This window comes from Pinus tabuliformis, chromosome 7 (assembly GCF_031772625.1).
Source record: "Pinus tabuliformis cultivar Carrire ecotype Pingquan chromosome 7, CPIR1, whole genome shotgun sequence".
Lineage (NCBI taxonomy): Eukaryota > Viridiplantae > Streptophyta > Pinopsida > Pinales > Pinaceae > Pinus > Pinus tabuliformis.
This window is the reverse complement of record NC_142293.1, coordinates 1,893,810,582-1,893,835,441: the sequence shown is the minus strand read 5'-3', so window position 1 is coordinate 1,893,835,441 and position 24,860 is coordinate 1,893,810,582. Positions and strand designations below refer to the sequence as shown.

General features: G+C 40.4%; 1 protein-coding gene across 4 annotated transcripts in view; it reads left to right on the top strand.

The window, feature by feature from the left end:
• The window catches only part of ALF4 (aberrant root formation protein), a 357,551-nt gene that overhangs the window by 308,996 nt on the left and 23,695 nt on the right, over positions 1-24,860 (top strand). For 3 of the 4 annotated variants that reach the window (XM_089460646.1, XM_089460647.1, XM_089460645.1), the window contains one exon: positions 13,593-14,297. The exons of the other annotated variant lie outside the window; for it this stretch is intronic. In XM_089460646.1, coding sequence (XP_089316772.1) covers positions 13,593-13,813 — 221 coding nt within the window. In that variant the 3' untranslated portion in view covers positions 13,814-14,297. Of the gene's footprint in view, positions 1-13,592; positions 14,298-24,860 lie in introns of those variants that run through there. 4 annotated transcript variants of the gene reach the window in all.

Below are 24,860 nucleotides of genomic sequence, written 5' to 3'. Positions count from 1 at the left end.
ACAACCTTCTGAATCACCCAATCACCAGATCCATACATATACAATGATATTATGAGAGTTATCAACCAGATCTAGTACATAAAGATAAGTCTTTAATCATGCTGTTATCTGAACTCAATACCAGTAACCAAACATCAGTTATGCACCCAAAATCCTGCAGAATAGTCAAAGGCAGTTAAAACAAATTTTAAGCAGGGATCGCAACTTCACTGGTATAGATCTGCGGATATCTGTACTACCTCCGCACCTGCGCCTTCTGTGGCGCCGCGACCACCGCACCTGCGCCTTCTGTGGCGCCTCCGCACTGCGCCTTCTATGGCGCCTCTGTGGCGTCTCCGCACTGCGCCTTCTGTGGCGCCTCCGCACTGCGCCTCTGTGGCGTCTCCGCACTGCGCCTTCTGTGGCGCCTCCGCATTGCGCCTTCTGTGGCGCCTCCGCACTTCCGCAGCTGCAGCGCTCGAGAGATCACCCTTCACAGATTCGCTTTCAACTTCCCTTTCATAGATCAAACTTTTAAAACAATAACCCAACATTTCAGATCTTAAGATATTCGATTTGCAAGAATGAATTAGCTAAGTGATCTCCTTTGCTTTATATAGGCTTAGGCCTTTCACAATACCATGGGCCAAAACCATAGGATCAAAAAACTGTTGGACTAATACCATGAACCAACCATGAAAGTACGTGAGATCAACACTAAGTTCTCCAACATATACGCGCTTTTCCTCATAGGTTCAAATACCAAGGACTAACTACCATGGACCAAAGGTAAGTTCTCCAACATATACGCGCTTTTCCTCATAGGTTCAAATACCAAGGACTAACTACCATGGACCAAAGGTAAGTTCTCCAACATATACGCGCTTTTCCTCATAGGTTCAAATACCAAGGACTAACTACCATGGACCAAAGGTAAGTTCTCCAACATATACGCGCTTTTCCTTGCATGAAAGTGTGTGAACTTTTTCTCTACATGAAATAAACTTTTCTCTGCATAAAAGTGCGTGAACTTTTCTCTACATGAAATAAACTTTTCTCTGCATATAAGTGCGTGAACTTTTCTCTACACTATAATTTATTATCTGAGATGAGTGGGTTGCCATCAAGTACAACATATGTATCATAATGCCAACAATCCTATCATTGTTGGTATCAAAGATAGGGTCTTCCCAAAAAGCATAATCAATCATCTCCAATTGCTCCTTTTCATGCAAGGGAAAGTGATAATTCTCCTTCCCAAGGGTATTGATGTTTATGTCCTCACAAATAATGCTTGGGAGAAATGGAGGACCACTCTCAACCTCATCCTCCTTGTCGGTGTCATAAATGGAAACATAGTCAAATTGAGGACCAACAACTTCCCATTTCTCTTTTTCAATATGGAAATAATCTCACATGTCATCTTCTAAGGGGCTAATGGGATTACCTTCCTCAGGGTTCTCAAAAGGAGAATCATCGAGAGTACTATCCTTGAGAAAGGTAAGGTTAGTCTCAACTTCACTTTCCATAGAATCATTCTTCCTAACACATGTGTCCTCAAAATCATCCTTTTCATCATGTGGACCCAAGGAGGGCTCGTCTTCCCGCTCATTACTTAGATTCTCAATGTCTTAATGATGCTCGATGAAGGCTTCCTCTTGGATGCTTAATGCAAGGTGCACTTGAAAATGTCTAAGAAAGCCATCAACAAACTCTTCAATAGATGAGATGCTCCTAGGTTCATGATCATGCAACCTTGAGTTATGACCACTAAGAGATCCCATGAACAATAACATTAGGACATCTTGGTGAACAACCTTCTCTCTTGAAGCATGGGCATTAAATCTTTCTACATGGTCAATTGCGGAGAGTGGATCACCATCAAACATGGGCACCCCATGTACCATCCTTGCGCATGATTAGGATGCCCAGGGATGATAACAATGTCCAAAGCAAGAAATTTATCAAAGAAAGACAACTTATTAATTAATTTAAATCCTAAGCCAGAAATTTAATTAATTCTATGTCCTAGGTAAATTTAAATTCTCCAAAGGCAAAATTCGTCAGTCCTTAAAAATTAAATTTTAAAAGGTCTCGGGACTAAGGTAAATTAACAATGTTCCACCAAGACTCTGGGATGGGGAGACGTACAAGGGGGATGTGTGGGAGTACCCTAAAATTTTAGGGAAATTTAGGGGGGACAGGGGGACATCGGGGTATATTATTTTTTTTAATATATATATATATATATATATATATATATTTCAAATTCATATTCAATAATGAAAGCATAAATTCAATGATACATACATAATTTAATTAAGTAATGAAATACATTGATCCATACTCATCATCCTTACTAATACATACATCATTCATCATTCTAGAATCTAATTAGTACTAAGCAAAGTAGCTATAATATATATTGAAACCTAAAGACTAGAATAGTAAATTGATATAACTAAACTCAAAAACAGTGGAGTGATGAGTCTAAAAGTCACTCTAAAGTACACAAAGGGCTTGGTGCTATTGATTAAATACTAATTCCATACCCTTGTACATGACAAAATGCAATGGAAACATTGCAATCCATCGAATCCTGAATTCCTGAAAAACTGTTAAGTCTGTTGGATTTTGAGTGAGATCTAGAATTCTACTTTCTGCATATGAAATCCAATGAGGTCGGAACCACTCTCAAACATCCTGAGTCATTTCATGGTAATGTTAAAAATTTAAGTAAAATGATGAAAATGAAAGATAAAGGAGAATTCCGCTTTTACTTAAAGGATTTAACATTACCATGAATTGCATAGCATTAGTATGGCAATATGATCAAATACTAGGTTTCCCTTGTCATAAATCATTGTTTACAAGCAAATTTTAGGGGGGACACATAGCCCATTTTGAGGGGGGACGCCTAGGTGTCCCCTTTTGGGAGTCGCGTTCCCCACACTGGGGAAACATCCCCCCTTGCGTCTCCCCACGTCCCCCTTTTGGGGGGACGTGGGGAAACGTTTCCCCAGACGTCCCCCCATCCTGGGTGCGAGGGGTGCACGCACCCGACCCTGGGGGATGCGTCCCCGTGGAACACTGTAAATTAATTATTTTGCCAAATTTTAAAGCTTTGATCCCTGAGGTTAAGTCAAAGTCATTTTTTTTGGGAAATTAACTCAAAAAAATATTTTTGAGTTAATTAAAATGCATTTAATGAAAAATTTCGAATTTCCCCAAATATTTAAATATTTCGACGGATGAGATTAAAACAAATTTTAATTTTTATCAACGGTCGAGATTGCTTTGATGAGGATCACTCAAACTAGTCGTTGAAGGATTTATTTATAAATAAGAAGTCATTTGTCAGTTGATGAATCCGATCTTTGAGTCGTGTCCTAAGCAAAAAGATCATGTAATCTTTTTCTAGATAATAGAGAAAGACTTTGGGGTTAAATTTCATTGGTGTTACTCTTCATGCGAATATTGTAAAATGTGTTGTTTTCATTCATAATTTTTTTTAGCCATTGATGATAGCTTCTGAAGAGTGATTTGAGTACAGGTTTCTTGCTCAGTCGCTGGGGTTTAAATGATAATTTAAATTTGAATGTAATAGCAGGTATCTCTATTTTTCTGAATTTTATTGTCATTTTTTCTCGTTCTATTTTAATAGCTGGATTGAGTTTTGTAGGAAAATTTTGATTTTTAGATCCTCGAACGTTAAGGGAAGTTTTCAGTTGAACCAGCGAACTCCCAATCTGTATTTTCTGAAGAGCCCAGCGAAATTAGCTTCGGGCTTATCATAAGATTTTATGTGCGATATACGAAGGGTTTAGAGTTAAGCTCCTCCTTTAAAATTCAAAAAATTTAATTTTTGTGTGAGAAATTGATAAATATGGCTATTGAGAGCCTTAGATTATCAGATATGGGAGCGGAGTTGGACTCGTACTCCTCAAATCTGATAGATCTACCATTCTTGTGCATAGATCTGTAAATTTTTATTTTTTGCATATCTGGGTTATAGGTGTTTTTGTTTTTTAGGTACAGGTTGCAGATCTGAAAGCGAAGTTTGATTTGAAGCCAGATCTAGGCCCTAGAGGGCAAGATCTGGCCTCAATCATTTTTTGCAGGGATATTATCCAACTTTTTTTGCATTCCAAGGGTTTTAAAATTTTAATCTGGAAATTTTACAAGGGTTTCACTGCCAAATTTGAAGCATAAAAAATGTATTGATGTAATATTCGTTTTTCTAGGTTTATTTTGGGTTTTTTAAAGCTACCATTGGCTGCCTGGAACAATTGTCTGGGTTTTTCTTCTTGTTGTAAAAAAATTTCAATTTTATCTGTTGCCTGAGGTCTTCATTTTATTTTTTGCTTGTGTTTTGATTTTGGCTACATCTTCCTTCCTACGTTTTCTGCCTCCTTATCCCTCCATTCCTCTCCTTTCTCTATGGCTCCCATTTCTCTACCTGCAAACCCTCAAATCCGCGTCCTCTAGCTACGTCCTTTCCTTATCCCTGTGTGAGTTCTTACGCTGTCAAATAAACCTGCACTCTCCCTCCTTCAACCCTCGCTCCCCTTTTTTTCCTGTGATTTCCTTCTTCCCTCTGCACTAAACACTCTCTCTCTAACGACCTCCATTTGTTGATCTAGCCCGCTTTTTTCATTCACTGTGGATCCCTTTCCCTCCTCACTGCCCAATCTCCTGCACTGCCATCCTTTCTTTGCTCGCATTTGCATCTCCATCGATGTCCCTTCTCGTCGGCTTGTGGCTCCCTCCTCTCCATCCATTGCTGCCAAGCCCCTCGCTGCTGCTACCTGCACGTAGTCTTCTTCCCTCCTACCGTCGTCATTCCCTTTTTTGCAGCCCCCATCTTCGTTGACCTGCACACAACAAGCAACAAACATTTTGATTTTTTTTTATTACTTATGTTTTAGGTTTTAGTTGGTTAGGGTTAGCACATTCGACTTTTCTTTTTATTTTCATTTGTATTGTTATGAGTTAGGTTAGATTTAGGTTTGATTTTTATTCTTTGGTTTGGTTAAATTCATTTTAATTCAAAATTTGATTTTTTTTGTTTGGGTTGTTTTTCGATTTTTTTATTTATTTTTTCATTTTTTATTTTATTTTAACTTATGGTTTTGATTTTTTATTTTCATTTGAAAAACATTCAAAATTATAAAAAATTCTAAAATTTAAAAATTCTAATTTAAAAAAAAAAACATTAAAAAATCTATTTTATTTATTTATGTGACTTTAGAGTTTAGAATGAAATAAATTAAAGGAGGACTCATGCTTTCACATTAAAATTTTTAATATGGCCTATGGCCCATTAAAAATTTAATTTATTAACCTGTTGATTTGTTTTACTTTCGTCACATTAATTTTCTTTTGATTTCTTCATTTGCCACATTCAATTAATTGCCCAAAGAATAATTAAATTGTTAAACTAAAGTTCCTTGGCATCCTTTCCTGGTAGTGATTTCTCTATTGTCAAGTGTGATAAATGTTTAAAAAAATCATATTGACTGTTGGAGAAAGATAAATTTTGCTAGATTATCTTGTATGTTAAAGTTTTGAGCATTTTACATTTAACTGTTCATGATCGTCCCTTCGCCACATTTATAAATTTGCTCTGGATAACTTGTTTTTATTTAGTCTATGGTTAATTTAATATAAAGGCACTGGTCTATAATTAATTTTATCTTATGGTTTTGTCTTATTTTAATCTATCCATCTCAATTGACCAAGACTTGTTCTAAATTCATCAAGTTGTTCATCCTTAAAATCTCCTAGAGCATGTGTTCCACAGACTCTCTTCATCCATTCACCTTAGGGACTACCCCCCTCGACTTGTCTAGGAGAGAGTCTAAACGAAGTAAGGATTAGAATGACAACCCTTACTCTGAGCGTTGTCGCGGTGCCTAGACACTTTTTGCGACAACATGCCGTATGGGGAACAAAACACACATTTCGTGTCCCCGCCAACGGTGTTAAGATGTTACCGCTCAAACTATCAGAGGGTCCTAGAGGGGCACTTGCTAGGTCAAGAGTAACAATGAAGCTAAAACCCAGTGTCGCCACAGCTAAAGCTTCCTACTCTTTATGGACTTTCATTGATGGGAGGAGACTCGATATATAGAGAATCACTTATAAAGGATAGATCAACTAAGATGGATGTGAAGTGATCTCAGGGACCCTTTCCTAGGGGAGGCTCAAGAATGGGACTTGCTTGCTTCTTAAGAAAGATACAAAGCTTTCTAGGAAAAGGGGATGAGGATTTAAAGGCTAGGTTCAAGGAGTGTGAATTGTAAATGAGCTTCCAAAACCCTAAAATCCTTATTGAAATTGGTTTCCCAAGTGGTTATTGAAGAATTGATTTTTCAAAGGCAAGGGACCACACGAGACCAAGTGGACCCAGGTTAGGTTAAGAGGAGGGAGTTTAACAATCAATGTTGATCTTAACCTAAACAAGGAAGGGGAAAGGATCAAAGAGGAGTTTCCACTTAGAGGTGCCAAATTTATCCAATGAGGTACTAGCCTAGGGAACACCAGGGAAAAGTTTGGTCTCAGTGTTAGGGCTTGGGATATCTCGCAATCCCACTGTTGAAATTTCTTCAAATTTGGGGGAGACCTTGAGGACACACCAACGTAGTAGAGGCTAGGAGATCGAACTTTTTCTATGGCTACTTTGTCGGGAAAATGATACTAGAGGTGGCCCAGCTTGGCTAGACCTAGTAAGAGGGGGGAAAGATGAAGAAAAAGAGGTTTCAAGGTGTGATCACTTGTAATGTCCCAAATGGGATATTTTGCTAAATTTGCAGAAAACTAATTCAACCACAGGTTCTCCATAAAATTTTCATTCAATTTATAGAAGATTGCCATGTAAAATATAACCAATAGAGTTCAGCAACAAAATAACATGACAAGCAGAAAATGATCTCATCTTTTATTATAATAGATAAAATGAGGTTACATGCATATAAAACCAAAAGATGATCTTCTCAATTGTTGCACAGGCCCTCCACCAAACTGACATGAATTGCACTGCTAAGCTCTCATGTGTATTCTGAATGAATTCACCAAAGGGAGATGGGTACTCGCCCAATCTCACTAAATCACCCGAGGGTTTTCGTCATGGGACTACAATGAAGTAGAAAACCGGGTTTTCAAACCTCTCATACAATACAAGGCTCAAATCCAAGATGTCCTCTAATGGCCTCCTCCTCTTTTTATAGATCTGATGGACCCCTCTAGAAGCTCCTATTTTATTATCGTTTTAAATTGAGCACATTTCCCTTAATTAGAATATTCTTTTTAATGTGGGAAAATGGTAAATTGGCCACCATGCCCCTCCTTAGGCCACTGAAAATCACTTCTAACCATCCCATCCTATAGATCTCCTTGTTTCGGTTCCATACACTAAGGTGTTCTGTTGAGTATTCCTCCCAAAATGGCACCTTAAACATAATTAATTGAGTTAGGCCCATTAATAACTCTATTTTTTGAAAGTTGTAAGAATGCAACGAAACGAAAGGCAAACTGTGCGGGTGATGGAATATACGAAGCGAATGTCATCGGACCCTACAAAAACTCCTCAAAATCCCTCTATAAGCCCCCTGGGCCCGCCGATGATACCAACCTACACCTGTGACTTGTTTGCGCCCAACTTTGAAAGTCCATCCTAACCATGCCATAAGGAACACTAGAAAAAGGAACATCACATCACTTTATGGTGGATCAGTGCCTAATTCCTTTGGGGATATGGAGTCAAGAAGAATTATGAGAATGGATCTTGTTTCTAGCTCAAGGAGGCTTTAAGGGCAACTTTGTTTAGCATTAGGGTAAAAAGAGAGTGACCTTTAAACATTTATACTTCGTTTGCAAATCAAGATGGCTTATCAAGATTACTTCGATCTCTAGGAAAATTCGTTCAACAAACATGGCCCATACATAGAGATATGCTATATAGAAACATAATTCCATAATGAAGCAGTAAATGCATGCAAGAGTTAGCCCAAAAATAGTGAAAATCCCATGATCAATATATGTGACAAAGTAAAAGAAAGTAGCATCAAACTTGTTCTTACATGTAAGAGAATATTACCAACCATCAATACATTTTCCAATTAAGAATCTCCAAGGTAAGAAAATTCAATACAAATATCATAATTCATCCATGCTCCAATTTCGTCCACCAAGAAGGAAATGCAAAATTCTCAAGAGAGAGAATGATCCAATCCAAACGATGATACAAAATGAATTCATGTCTCTCCTATTTATACACTCATTAGGAGTTCGAATTACCTAATTTGAGCCTACATTAGCCCATTAAATAAAAATAATGTGCAAATAACTAACTTTTGGTGACAAGTCCACCAAACTAGCTCATAAACAAAATAAAAAGCCTCCCAAGAGGTCGAATAATCAATAACGCATGTTGTTGGGCTCTCTAAGAGGCTTGATGAAGTCTATAAGTGCCAAAATTATGAATTGGACTTCCAAAAGTAATGCACAAAGGGTTGACCCCTTGTTCTCCACACAATAAGCCGGTGATGCTCCCAATGGTTGTGAGGGCACACAAGTGGCCTCATGGGTCTCCAAGTAAGTCAAAGATGCCTGTAGACCATCTGTAAGGGCTCAGATGATGGTGTAAGTGATGCCACATCAGCGTACAAGTCCTAGGTCATCTGCCAAGTGCATGGTACAATTGTGGGGTTGGATGGGTAAAGGTGAACCAGATGCATCTTCCTCGTACAATAGGTGAATCTCGAGAAATCTCTGAACATCTCCTGGGATCCATGGAGTGTTGTCTACTGTTGTGGAGGCCCATAGTTGTCAATACACACCCTACATGTGCCAATGTAGCCCTATGGAGGGTTAGGACCCAATATAGGGAGATCAAACCCAAGGTGGAGACCACCTGCAATTGTGCATAAGATCCAATGCGTCCCCTAGCCTTCTAAGTTCTAGTACAACAAGTCATCAAGGAAATTGAGTAAAAGAGCTTACAAACCATGGACAACATTCCATAATGGGCTTTGGCATGTTCTAATGTCTCCAAGCTCCAAATAGGGTTAACCAAGCATCATGTTAGGTGGTTTCTACTTCTAAAGGGGATAGTATGTCTAAGGTACATCCTTTAAAATGTGGTGGGATGTGATAAAGAGATGATTGGAGTAGGTAATGAAAAGGTGTAGCCCCAGGTCACATGCTGGGGTACAAGGATAACTAGTAAAAGGGATGCCCACACTTGGGTATGTAATGTATAGGAGGGAGCACTTGTGGTACATGAGGTGCCTTGGCCTTGATTTTCCACCCTTCTTTATATGCCTTATGTCTTTTATGAGTTTTCTTTAATTAATTGCTCGGGGCTCAAGGGGTAAGAGCATGATGTGTGAGATATAGCAGTGGGTACCCCCTTTAAGGTAGGGCGGTTCATTGCCCACCAGGGGTTGGGGCAATCATGGGTTCCTAAATGATAAAGGAGGCTCATCTAGGGCTTGTAGGAACTAGGGTGATGGCCATGATGATGGGGTAGAGCTCATGTATTGGCTTTTGCCCACGTGCTAAATGTGTTTGTCCCGACCATCTTTTGCATTTTGTGGTACATTTTCTTATTGAATGTGGCCAATTATGATTTTACTCTTCTTTTCAGTTGTATCAAACTTCGGGGCATCATTCCAGGCTCGACCCAAGGTGTGGGCAAGGGGAGAGGAAAGCTAACCCTATGTGGACCCAGTGGAGGAATGTGGACCCAGGTGGGAGAAATGATGAATGGAGTTATAATGAGTGGAAGGGGAGTAATATATATGGATGATGGAGCGGGACCATGCAACCAAAATCAGGGTTTCCCATGTAATATTATCCTTAAAGCCAAAGGGTCAGTAAAAGAGATTCCACGGGACTAAGGTCCAAGCTTAACATCCAAAAGAGCTCTAGGGGACAAGAGCACAGACCTAGCCCATTCTTTCCGCTGAATCCCCTCATTAATCTATGCCCAAAAGTGTCCATGATAAGCAAACTACAATACTCAATTACCAAATGACAAGGCATACCTTTAGGTTCGGGAGGCCCACCTTCAAACATACAATCATGGCAGATGGGTGAGGGACCACATGGTTGGCTCAGGTGGTGGAGAAATGGCACAACGAGCTAATTGGTGGCTGCAAGGGACTGCTGACTGTCGGTTGAGGACCATCTTGGCAAAAAAAATTCTCCTAGGGATATCACCCACAAAATGGTGGGTAACAAGGCTCACACAATCCTTGAGGGGAAATCGTTGGAGTGAGAGAGGGACATGTGTTTGTGTCAAGTGGAGTGGTAGGAGACCACTATCCACCAAATACTCAACTCAACTTGGAAATCGAGCTATCTTCAACAATTTATGCAATTTTGTCTTTGAGAACTCGTGGTCCTTCTCCAGGAGATTCAATTTCCTTTTGGTCACATGTTTCTCCTTGATTCTTGGTCCATGGTGGAGTCCACATCACTCTTTAACTCCTTGATAGTTTTCCACTTCATTTCCACATCATTTAGCATGTGTGGATATTTGTTTTATCCAATTTATTTAATTGTTGGGTTAATTTATTGCCACATTTTCCACAAAATTTAAGAAAATTGAGTTTTGATGGTTTAAAACACATTTTTTACCCCTCAAAGTGTGTCATGGTAGAAAGTTGAGGGTGCGAGGTGTAATTTTGAGCACACATACCCCATACAACTTCTCTAGACATCATTTATTACATTATACATTCAGATTTTATTCAAATTTCCATCCTGTGGGAAATTTAAAAAATTAAAAAATGACCCCGTAGACCTAACCAAATTCCACGAAATTTTACGAGTGATCTAGTATGGTAATATACAATGACTCTAGACACTAAGACTCACTTAAGGCCTTTCCTTCAAGTTGTAATCCGGCTTTGGGGTTTGCTTGGAGGAAAAAACTCAATTAATTATTGTCCCCGTAAGGATATAATAATTAATCAAGTGAAAAAAACCTCCTAGAGTAATACTCACTTGATGACAAGGTTCAAAGTTACCTAGGCTTGTTACAATGACTCAAACTTATCATATTAGCATCACTTTACATTATCCCCACAGGGCTTGTGGAATTTGGGTACAATAGAAGAAGATGAGAAGAAGTAGAGTTGAAAAACTCTGGTGATATGATGATCTCTGATGGTACAATCAACCTTTGGTACATCCTTGGGCATGGGGTCTTCAAAATCTTCAGGTGCCACTCCAGTGATCAACAAGACCCTTGTTTTCCAAGCGAGAACCGGTGGTGCTCCCAAGTGGGTGTGGGGGCACAAGGACATTGTCATGGGTCTCCAAGTGGATAGAAAATGTTTGTAGACCATCTGTAGGGGCTAGGATGATGATATAAACTCTCCCTCTACAGTAGGAGACATCCTCTGGACCCTGGAACATCTGCCAAGTGTATGGTGCGAGTGTGGAGCCGACTGGGCATGGTGAACCAGGTGCATCATCCTCATCCAAAAGGTGGAACACAAGCAATCAATGAGCGTTGTTGGGGATGTGCAAATGCCAATGTGGCCCTCTGGAGGGCTAGGATCCCGTATAGGAAGACCAAGCCCAAATGGAAACCCACCTACAATCCTGCATAAGATCCAATGTGTCCCCTTGCCCTTCAATACAACAAATCATTAGCATAATCAAGTAAAAGAGCTTACAAGTCATGGAACCAATGGGGCACTTCAAGGTGGCATGCCCTTCCATAGTGAGCTTTGGCATGTACAAGTGTCTCCAAGCTCAATAAGGGGGTTAGTCAAGGACCCTATTAGGTGGTTTTAACTTTCAACCTTTAAAGGGGGTGGCATGCCTATGGTACATCCCTGAAGTGGTAGGTGGCAAATGATATAGTGATGGAATGGAGTGGGGATCATGGGAATCATCCAAACCACATGTGATGGCACAAGGGTAGCTATAATAAGGAAAGCCCACACCTGGGTATATGAGTGTAGGAGGGAGAAAATTGTGGTACATGAGTTACCCCGACCTTTGTTTTTCCAACCTTCTTCATATGCCTTTTGTCTTTGATTGATTTTTCATCATCACTGCTCGAGGCTCCAAGGGATGAGAGCATGATGTGTAGTATATAGCAGTGGATACCTCCCTTAAGGTGGGGCGGTTCATCACCCACCAGGGGTTGGGACAATCATGGATTCCATAATGATGGAGGGGCTCATCTAGGACCCAAAGGAACCAGGGTGATGGCCATGGATAAGGGGTGGAGCTCATGTTTGGCTTTTTCCGACGTGCTAAATTTGTATGTTCTGGCTATCTGTTGCATTTTGTGGTACATTTCTTGTTGGGAGTGGTCAAATTATGCTTTTTCTTTTCTTTTTAGCTGTATCAACCTCCAGGGCATTATTCCAAGCCCGACGCAAGGTGTGGACAGGGAAGGGGGAGGCTAAGCCTATGTGAACAAAGTGGACACATGTAGACCCAGATGGGAAAAGAGATGAAAGGGGCTAAAATGAGTGGAAGGCAGTGATGTATATGGTGTCGGGAAACGGGACCACGCAACCAAAATTGGGGTTTCCCATGTAGTGCCAACCCTAAAGCTAATAACCAGTAAAGGAGATTCCACAGGACTAGGATACAAAGGTAACTACGAAATCAAGTAGTGGAGACAAAAATATAGACCTAACCTACTCTTCCGCCGAATCCCCCCACCAATCCATGCCCAAAAGTGCCCATGACAAGTAAGGAAAATTACTCAATTATATTAATGAAAAGCCATACCTTCGGGGTTGGGAGGCCCACCTTCAAACATACAATCATAACAAGTGGGGGAGGGACCACATGGCTGGCTTAAGTGGCAAAGATAATGGCACATCGCGCTATGTGGTGGCTGCAAGGGGATGCTGGTTGTCGGCTGAGGACCATCTAGGAGAAAAAATTCTCCTATATACACTACCCACAGGTGGTGGGTAACAGGAACAAATGCACTTATAAGGTTATAATTGGTCACTGTTTGAAACCTAGATATTTTCCTTCCTGCTTCTGTGTCAACTGCCGTTTCATACCTAGACATTTTATTTCGGTACACTAGGATCAGGAATCAGCCAGGATGTTCCTTTTTGATTTGCTGTGTTTGCATTTACTAATATTTTTGAATTGGAGCAAATGAACTTTGAAGGTTATGATTGATCATTGTTTTTGAAACCTAGATACAATTATTTTAGTACTCTGAGATCAGAATTTAGTCAGGATATTCCTTTCTTATTTTGTATTTTTTATTTACATCTGGGGCAAGATTTGTGATGGCTGTGTTTATCTTCTGAATTTGTCATACCAATTTTGTAATTTTGGTTGTATCCCTTGTAGCATTCGCATTTACACATTGCATATGTGGGAAGAAATACATTTTGACTGTTTATTATTCAAAGCAATAGATATTTTTGAAGTCATATTTCTATGGGCATAGGTTATGTAGAAAATTAGAATGAAAACAATGTTATGTAAGTGCTATTTTTTTTAATGAAGGCAATAATGAGAATAATAAAGAATGTTCTGTACTCTCTGTATGTGCATCCCATTGGAGTGGAGGTTGAGATACATGCGTACTTGCATTTGTATTTTGGTTGCAGAGAAAACAAATTATACTGGAGTGTTGTCAAATTCATGCCTCAGAAAGGTACAATCAGAATGGCTTCTTCCTCTGCGAGTACTTGTGTCAGGAATTCTAGCAGAAAATGTAAATGATGACAGTGAGTTTGGATCGTTGACAGTATCTCTGCTAATGCCAGTGATGGCAGTCCTGACTCATTGTATCGAACTAGTTGAGGAAGGCTTAAAGCATTCCATTTGACATGTATTTCTTCATGGATATGTGGTTCTTTGCAGGGTTGAAGGTCTTCTGGGCTATTGCTGTCATATTTATTACAATATTACCAAGTGCTAGACTCCGATATTTGCTTTTGTGCAATAATTGTTTGTGTAGATGGAATCTGTGGGCTTTACACAAATAGTGACCTACATAATTGCAATTTCTCATTTGGCACTGATAACTTAAGCCATAAACATTGAAATGAATTTTGTTACAGAGAGAGAGAGAGAGAAGAAGAAGAAGAAAATTTGGTGCTTAGAGGCCCATTAATCATCGGCAGTTGGTTCTGATCTGCTTTTGATGGCCAAAAGGCAGTTTTACACCCAGTTTATTGCCAATTAATATAATAGAACTTCCACATAAAAGTCTGGGAATGCAAAGAATTATGTAATGTCAGCATATCATTGGCTTTAAAGTGAAAAAACTTATTCATAATAAAAGGTTTCATACTTTTTAAGATCTGAAATTAGTGCTTCACAGGCATATGCAGGTAACAATCTATTTACAGCTCCTTTCACCAATTAAAGTAATACTAGTCAACTTATTCGCGATCGCAAAATATATTCAGTCTGTTTACTTCCAGGTATTTGAGCATTAGCTGGTGAGAACAAACCAGTCATGGTGCTATTCTCAGTCAAGAATCTTAGCCATGAGAGATGTGTAAAGGGCCACCAAAAATTATTTCATTAAAATATGTTTGTCTTAAACTTTGGGCTCCACTGATTAGAGATCTAGATATCCATTTGCTAACGATGGAATTCCTTCATGTGAAGAAGCATGCAAACTTCTTTCTGGACCTTAAATTTCTCAGTAAATGTAAGTCCACTCCAAAATATCAAACCAGGGTTTTTGGTGGGGCACTTACATTCCATTGAATAATTATGCTTCCCTTATGGGGAACGGAGCTTGCAAGGCATAGTCAAGCTAGAGGACCCGAAGGGAATTGAACCTCAAGCAAACCCAGTGAATGGTGGTCTTGGAAGAGACAAATTTTCTTGAATTTAAGCAAGCACTCTCTTATCCGCAATTTTTTTGATGTTTCCAAGCATATCCCTTATAGGTCCCTGTTATAAATCTCATATGGATTGTCCTGCTGAAATGCTTGATGCTATTGTCTCCATTAATGATGGAATTCCTTCTAAGAGAAGAAGTCATTATAGCTCCTAATCTTCTATTCCATACAACTATGATCCTCTAGAGCCCATGCATAAATTTTCTGATAGGTCTTTTGATTCTTCAATCTCCCGTGTAGTAATGATCTGTTATAGATTAAGGCTCTATTTTTTAACACACTCAATCATACTCCTTGACTGCATTCTCCCTTGGCAGCTTTTACCAATTGCGTCATGTAGATCAAGTTTGTGTTTATTTAATGCCCTTTAATCATTTTGACTTTATTTATTAAGTGTTTCCTTCCTCTTTATTTAATACCCTTCTGTCATCTTCCTCGACTTCTTTTACCAATTATTTATCAACACACAACATTTGTTGTCTTTGTAGTGGGAAGTGAGAGTACTTACCTACCATGATGACCTAAGTTCAATTCTTGGTTGGTGTGCCCCAACAGATGAAGGACCACGTTAAAGCAGAGGAGTCATGTTTACGTAATTTTTCCCATTGTACACTGAACAAAGTATCATAGTCTCTCCCTTTAAACAAGATGCATTTCACTAGTGTGAAAAGTAAACAAGTGTAACTTAGATAAACACAACATTTTATTATTGTTTGCTTCCTTTTGTACAAGAAAATTTGAAATGTCGCAGAAGTCTTAGAGGTGGTCTGATTGAACTTAATTGACTTTCCTTTGCTATCAAAGGAAATATGTCGATACATTACGCACAAATGTATAGTTTTATGTTGGAACAAATTGGGAGGATGGTTTAAATATACTTTTAGAAGGCTAATCATTCTACGTTTTAGGCTTTTTCTGGTTTTCCATCCCTGGAATCTAGTTAGACACTCTTCTTATATCACAATTTTAGTTTGATGAAATTGTTGTTTTCAATACAGAAATGGGTTCAACACTGTTGAATACCCATGCTGCAACTGTATTGTGCAATGTTAACATTCAATATATGCAATTCCATCAATCCAAAGTGAATCTTGCTAGATTTGAGGCCAAAAATGTGGGGTTCTCTTTATTTTTAGTTGCTGGAAAAGAGCCAATTTGTAGCACATTTAGACTACAACATACTTACATAGCCAATAATGTAAGGATTATAGTACCTAGATTGGATTAGTATTACTTCATCTATTTCCAAGGGTTCTGCCAATGTCACAACACTAGACTTGGCAAGGGTCGTGTCCATGTCACCAAACTCGACTCAGTATAAGACTTTTTTTGGCTAAAGATACCACCATTGAAGCACCCATTAGCACCACATTACCTTTACCTAAATTTTAGGCATGCACAATGTCTAGTGGTTGTGTCATTGTTATAGTTATACTTGGAAAGGGTTGTTAATGTCACCAAACTTGACTAGGTACAAATCTTGTTTTGGTTTAAGATACCACCATTGTAGCACATCCTTGGCCCCAGATTACCTTCACCCAAAATTTTCAACATTCTTTTTTCATTTAATTTGGCTTGTGCCATTCTGTTGTTGTTAAGGGAACATGTGGCAATGCCACCTTAGTAATGCTTAATGGTCTATGTGGTTCATGAGCTCTAAAGGGATCACTTTGTTGGGATCTATTAGAGTCAAGCTATGAATATGTCAAGCATGAGATGCTAGAAAACACCCCGACTTTTTACTTTCTTCGTGTGAGGTCTAGAGGGGCCACCACCAAACATCTAAAATGGGGGTACCCCTCATGACTACAAAGACTGGAGTTTTCTAAGCAAAGACATGGCAAATAATATTGGAGACACATTTTTATATAAATATTTTCCATTCAAATTTCATATTTTGCAAATTTAAACATCTTTGAAAATTCTTCCCTAGGTTCCCTTGCTAGGGAAAATATAAGTCCTAAGATTTAGGTCTAGGAATGATGTCTGATTTTCAAAACTTTTCTTTGGGTGAAGAGTTTGGAAAATTTGTCCTAGCCATTCAAATTAACTCTAAATGGTGGTTCCAATGTGTGCTCTAACTCCCTTCAAGGCTCAATAAATTATGAAAACTTATAGTAGTTTTTCCCTAGTGATGCATGTTGATGATGTTTTTCCCTAGCTTGGTTCAAGATGCCCTTGGTCTTATGGCACAAGTGCCAAAAATCCTAGAGTAAAAATTGCTTCACAATGCACTCAAAAGAGAAAAATGAAAATAAGTTTACTACTAGTTTTAAAGTTGGTTTCTAAAAGTTTGACTTCAATGAAGAGTTTGAAAAATGTGTTTTACCCATTGAAAGTCACTCTAAATGGTGGTACAATTGTGTGCTGTATTACCCCTCTACCAGTGGGGGTACATATATTTTTTAGTGCATCATTCATCACCCATTGTAAGCCCGAGGTCATAAGTTAAAGCCATGTAAAACCATGTGAGGCCTTGTATTAGGTATCCTAGACATGTGTCTTGTCAGTTTGAGTTTCTATCTATTTTATTGGTTGGACCATGCCATGCCCCTTAATAGCTTCACCTTGGTGATCTCGTCATTTTTTTATATTAGAGTTGTTTTTCCTTCATTTTCCAATTGTTTAAATCATTAAATAATTTTTTGAAAATTTCTAGGTTAATAAACATAACCCATGAGTCTAAAAGTCAATTTCCAGCTAGCTGGAAATTGCATTTTTAGACAACATTTAATAGAGGTTAAGATCCAAAACCTCTATAATAACCCTCTAACCATTCCACACTTTAGGATAACTCCGTAGAGGTGTTTCTCACACAGTGGATTGGTCGATAAAATAAAATAGGTTGTTGTCCCGGTGTTTTTACGCGGACTTTACAGTTTGTTATATGGGAAAGCAAGTTATTTTCATCCATAACTTTTTAACCAAGAATTAACTGATAAATCATATATTTGGTTACGATACATTTAGTAGACCAAAATCGATATGTTACATGCCATATTTTTTAGTTGTTTTGGCTACTAACATCCGATGCTAGAAATTTGCATTGTATTTAGGTAAGACAACAAACAATTTAAGAACACCTTCACCCATTTGACTCCATATTAGGCATTAGACATAAATTGGAGTTGCTGGGGGATACTGTTAGAGCATGTTGGGCCGAAATAGTGGGGGCATGGGACAAGGTGACCATGGGTTCCTACCCTTTATGTGTCCATCTAACAAGGTTGTTAGGACCTTAACAACCTTATTAAAAAAATCGGTAATATGCTTTAAGTCCCTTCAAGGATGAAATCAGCTATGAAAGCTTGCAATATTCCTTTCCTAGAGGTAGGTTGATGATGTTATTCCCTAGCTTGCTCCTAGGTTCCCTAGCAGTCAATGCAAATGCCAAAAATCTTGGTGAAAAAATTGCTCCATAATCCACTCAAAGAAGAAAAATGAAAAATGAGTTTTGTTATTGCTCAAACAATTCCTAAATGAAAATCCCTAACCTCACTCAAGGGAAAAGCACAAGGATATTATCAAGTAGTCATTACCTATCACCAAATTACTCACTCCCCTTTTAGCTTGGAAAAATCCAAATCCAAGAGGGGATTCCCTTAACTAATCCTAAAACTATCGTTGACATGGTCAGAAGGATCTCACCTAGGATTAGTTTAGCCTAACTAACTCAATCTGGAGAATACAACCTATGGTCTTTTTTGGACATGGAAACTTCTCAATGGTTGAAGTCTTTGACCCAAATGATTACCTTATGTGCAATTCAAGGATTAAAAAATATGTGAAAATGCCCCAAAAATGATAAGGTTTCAAGTGTTGGATTTTAAGCACAAGCACAAGATCTAGTTGTGTATGGAATACTACACTAGTGATTACATAACAAGAAAAAGAATGAATGAAATTGCACTAAAAAAGACCAAGTAGCTCAAGAGACAAATTTGAAATATTTCTTAACATGTTTTATATTATTGTCGCTAAACACGAATACAATAAATAACTCTCCAAGAGAGAAAAGTAACTCGAACTAAGTTGGAGTTCACTTGTGCATTTGTATATTAGAATAGGATTTTCTATAATAGCTAGTATGCCAAAAATAGACTGGGAGACCCTCCAATAGCATAAGAATCTAATAATATGTTTAATTCAAGTTATGAGGAGTCAATTATCCTTTAGAACTAAAATGTTAACTCATATATATAGTAACTAACTCAACAACTAGCATGCAATCTCCAAAAATAGAACTGAAAGTCAAACTAAGTGCATGGATAAGGTTGTGGATAAGGTGGTTGCACATTCATTAATGGAGAGCTTATTCATGAGTGAATGTACAATTATGGAGAGGGGAAATGGCCATGTCACTATCACATGTCATCTTAGGTGGCACCCTACTAAAAATAAACAATACCAAAAACATGAAATGTTCCCAAATGATACGGAATGTTTAGTAGTGAAGAAAGTTGTTCATTTGGATCTAATGTGTGGAAGAGGGTCAATGAACTAAGTGAGGTCATGATGAGGTCCATAATGTGCATGTACTAACAACACCTTCCCCCCAAGCACAATGTAATATTCCTAATGGAAATATACGATGATAAACAAAGCAAACATAACCAAAAACATAGAAAAAATACTCAAGAATCAGAACACCATTTTAAAGCCAGAAATTGCGTTGTTGAGCCATTTGATTAATAAATAAGAGGGTACAATGAGGTGTTGGAAAGAGTGCACCTGGGTTTTCTCATGACAAGCTAGCTAAGCTCAAATGAATAATAGGAAGTTCCCCTGGGTTGTTGCTCTATCTCCTAGCTCTACACTGAACTGCCCAGAAATACACTGTTGGCTGAATGGATCTGCTGCTAGGGCCCTCTCTGGTGCTCATAAAATTCTAGGAAATTAATCCCAACCTCTCCACCAAATACCCAGAATAACCCACGAAGGAATTGGCCAATGTTTGGCTTCGGAAATTCGGCCCTATTTCCCCTGGCTCCTCTAATTGCGGGCTGAATCGGGACCCCTGTTTGACCCTCAAATTTGCCTGGAAAATTTAGCCAAATTAATTTTTGAGGTGCTTGTCAAAAACCCACAAAAACCTAGAAAGGGTTTGTCCTAGTTTTGACACTCCAAAATTGACCCCAAATGCTTGACCCTCCTCCACAAGCAAAAGATTAGCTTGTAGCAGATGTTGTGTTTGTTGCTCCGCTAAAATGCTAGAAAAGCTCCCACAACACTTCCCTGGACTCCACCTCAAGTTTCATCCCTGAACTCCCTTCACTCCTCAACTCCCAAGTGGGCCTCCTCCAAGCACTACGCAATCCCTGCGCTACTACAACTTTCCCTACTACTGTAACTCAGCCTTCCTGTTGCTGTAACTCGATCTCCATGATGCTACTCTCTCTGCTTCTGGAACTTGGCCTCCCTGTTGTTGATACGATTTGGGACTAAGTCGAACTCCCTCCTTGGGCTAACTCTCGAAGTCCACCGAAGTAAGGGTTGAGATCTCTGCTCGGAGACACTCATGTCCTAAACAACTCTTGCAGACTTGGCTTCTGCTCAAGTGTGCTATGTCAAAGACAATTTTCATAATAGATGAATGAATGACCGAAATGAGTGTCTCTTGCTATATTTATCAAAGAGCCTCCAAGATGCCCATACCCAGATCGACTTCCCCCCCCCAACTTCGCTCCAATGAGAGCGTACTCCACATGTGGGCCACAATTCTCCATGGGGTGGCCCCCACACTCTACTAGAGCCACAATATTTCCCTTCCTTCCTAATGTTTGGGCCCCCACTTAATCCCAAAATTTATGTGGGACCTCTAAACCCACATCTCCTAAGTGCAAACATGAAATAGGACAAAATTGGGCAAGATTGATATTTCCCTTAGCAATATTGCTAAGCAGGAATGTCACAGTCCTCCCCACAAAAACGTTGCTTGTCCTCAAGCAACTACAAAACAAGTGCTCTCTCCATGCTGACCCAATTACCACTATGAGCAATACCGGAGTCCCAATTTTTCCATTGAGCCACTCTCGGTCCCTGTGCTGACCTGTCATAAAGGTGTCCCAATGGCAAATCTGGGTGACCTCCTGTGGGAACCCACTCTCCCCACTCCGCAACCCAACTTCTCAGCCATATAGCTCCCGTGTCCCAAACTACTCTCAAAGTGAGTCCATCAAGTGGATCTTGCCCCGACCTGGTCATAATTGTGACCAACTCGTGCTCCTGCAAAGTCATCCACTCTGGTAAACCTTCACTACACACCCAATAAGGGAAAACTCCACTACACATAGGTCTATCCCGCCAGCGCATACCGCTAAGGTTACCATCTACGATGCACGCCTAGACTCTTGTCAAAATAATAACGAGAATGGCCATGCTCGCCCCGTAGTGAAAATCTTGATGGTCTCTAACCTATCATCCAGAGGAGGTGCAATCATGTCTCTGTCATCCCCATGATCCTCCCAAAACAAGGTAGTCCTCTAACCCAATGGATCCCTGGATCCCACAACCAGATTGGAGGCTCATCGCTCCTAATTCCTAGTGCCTGCCATTGAGTAGTGCCAATGACCGCCAAAACCCTTACATGCCAATCATCCTTCCATACTAGCGTATTGACCCAAGTCATCAATGAATCTATAGGGGGTAAACTACTCTTCGTGCAACTAAAACCCAGTGGAAGACCTGTACAATCTTCCCCTATAGAAATTAGCACATCCCTGAATGTGGTTGAACTGTCAAGCCTTGTTGAGATCCCGTTTTGATCGCGAAAGGACACTGCCATGTTGCCACTACGACTCTCTAGTCATAACTGACAGTGCAACATGCTCATACTACCCACTATGTGCATATTGTATCCTCCTCTCCTGAGGCCTAGTGGCAAAAAATATGTGAGAGCCAAGCTCATCCTGTTTGGGCATCTCCATGATGTCGATATCTACACCTCTACTGCCAATCTTGACCCTAAGCAACAACAAGATAAGTCTGCCTTGCCATGCAGTGGAGGTCTCAGTGATCCCCCATGTGTCAAGCCCAAGGTGAACTGGATCACCCTCTGCCATGACCCTGCTCATCACCAAGGGGAGTGATCCATCCGCTAACTGGATCCCTAGATCCCCCAACCATACTGGGATCTCATAACTCCCACTCCTCGCAGAATGTCGTTGCGTAGCGTTGCTACTTGCTAGAACCCATCTGGCCCTCATCTTTGATCCCTGTATGTATCCCATGGGTGGACCCCAGGTATCAAGAGTCTGTCCCGCGCAAGCCAACCTGCCCTGCTCCTGCCAAACCACGCAGTGTAGTCTGCTATCCCAACTCTTGACGATACATCTGGATACTGCTCGGAGTATGGGTGCCCTCCTGTAGACGAAGTCTACCATCCATCATCCCTCAAGCTCCTGTGACACCTCAGACTGTCTCACTTGAAGTGCATCATATAGTTCCCTCGCAATCGACTCCCCCTGTGTGAGCCCAGGAGTGGAACCTATGCTACCTCGACAATAAACCAAGCCGTCCCTAAGCCTGCATCCGTTAGCCCGTGCCTCCACCAAACGTCTCAACTGGAGAGTCATGGGTGGGAAGGTCCCCAAGGGTAGGATCAAGAATCTGTCGGGGTATTGAAGAATAACCCTATGGGTGCCCCTCTCTCTGTTCGGATCTGTTGATAAATTAGGCGGAGAATTGTCTCTGTACACCACACGATATCCCCGATTACCATTATACCACCCTATATTGTCCCGTGCCCTGTCTGTGTCAAGGCACCAGTCACTCCCCGTGTGTACTCAATGTGATGTAAGACACCCCTACTCTGCAACGCAATCCAACATGCTACGGTACTCCACCATACACCTCCATGTCCACCGGTAGTCCACTGCTCAATGCTAGATGCTCCCACACATCCCTGGATGTGATGGCCTAGAGCAGTATCTCTACGTGTCGGGCCACACCTGATCCGTATCATCACCTCCACCATTACATCACTATACTTGCTAATGAATGGATCTTCTCTCCAAATCCCCCTTGAGGGATCTGAGAAGTGAATCTCCCTATGTGTCAGCAGTGATGCCACCACTGCTTTGCTTCTCTGTGTCCTTTGTGCTGCTGCTAGGTCAACTATACCATCCAGGTTGTAGTCAACCGACATACCTAGGAAATGATAGGTAGTCCCACCCGGATCCCAATGCCAGTCTGAGCTTTCGGTATCCCCAGTGCCTAGAAGCTCCTGCTGAGCTACACCCAGGTCCACCACCATCTCCATAACCCACTCCATAAGGTACCAACTCATAATATCTCGCCATCCAACCCAAAGAGAGGGATTGAATGCACAAACGCCTACACATAGAACAACCCCAACATGCGGATGTTGCACCCTATGCAACTCCAATCGTCTCATCCCGCTACATAGGTCAACGCATGAGATCTGACTAGGTAGCTATGTCTCTCTCTCTCCAATGGGCAAAGGTGACCCAACAGTGCTGCTAACCTGGTCATCCCCTATGGTAGGCCTAGACAACTCCTCCTCTCTCAATCCAATGCATAGGGTGGAATGATAACACGGTAGATCCTGTCAGTGCACCTCTGAAGTGAGTTGTGCTGGAATCCCAACGCGTGGCCTCTATGCTGCCCCTCATCAATGGCTAGCCCAAAGGATGGTTGCACCTCCTCCATGAGCTCGACATGAGCCTGCAACTGTTCCTCCATAGACAACCCAACATGTATGATGTGCTCACCAATCAATGTAGGTGACTGTCGTCTAACAACTTTGTCATAGATCTGGATGCCCCTGTACCTATCGGATCCTCAACAACGATGGATCTATCTTTCAACAACTCATCAATCTGTGGTGCATTGTTATCACCTGAGAACTCGGTCACAACTTCGGATACCTCATCAATGAATACCTCAACAATGGGTGTATGCTCAACTGTCCCCTTGCCAACCATGGCCCCTTCAACTACTCTTTCATCTTGTTCCTTAATACTCCTCATAATCCCTACAAAATCCCATTCAATCTCCATTGGTTTGTGCATGCCCTTTAGTTCACATAATTCCCAAAAAGAGAGGGATGCCTGCATGCCATGACCCAGTGATTGGTATGCCCTCCAGTTTGCTCCCAATAACTCCACATCAGTTGCAATCATGTCCAAATTCTCAACTGTGGAATGAATAAACTTTGACCCCACATCAATCATCATTTGTTGTATCCTAGTCACCTCATTCAAGGTTACCATGTTGTTTGATTCTAATCTTTCCCATAGGCTGAGCCAATATTATGGCTTTGATACCATTGTAATATTCCTAATGGAAATATACAATGATAAACAAAGCAAACATAACCAAAAACACACAGAAAAATACTCAAGCATCAGAACACCATTTTAAAGCCAAAAACTGTGTTGCTGAGCCATTTTATTAATAAATAAGAGGGTACAATGAGGTGCTGGAAAGAGTGCACCTGGGCTTGCTCAAGGCAAGCTAGCTAAGCCCAAATGAATAATAAGAATTTCCCCTCAAATATGTTACTACTCTATCTCCTGACTCTGCGCTGAACTACCCAGAAATACGCTGTTGGCTAAATGGATCTGCTGCTAGGGCCCTCTCCGGTGCTCAGAAAATTTTGGGAAATTAATCCCAACCTCTCCACCAAATACCCAGAATAACCCACAAAGGAATTGGCCAATGCTTGACTTTGGAAATTCAACCCTATTTCCCCTAGCTCCTCTAGCTGCTGGCTGAATCGGGACCCCTGTTTGACCCCTCAAATCTACCCAGAAAATTCTGCCAAATTATTTTTGAGGTCCTTGTCAAAAACCCAAAAAAACCTAGAAAGGGTTTGTCCTAGTTTTGACGCTCCAAAATTGACCCCAAATGCTCGACTCTCCTCCACAAGTAAAAGATGTAGCTTGTAGCAGATGTCATGTTTGTTGCTCCGCTAAAATGCTATAAAATCCCCACAATACTTCCCCGAACTCCACCTCAAGTTTTAGCCCCTAACTCCCTTCACTCCTCAACTCC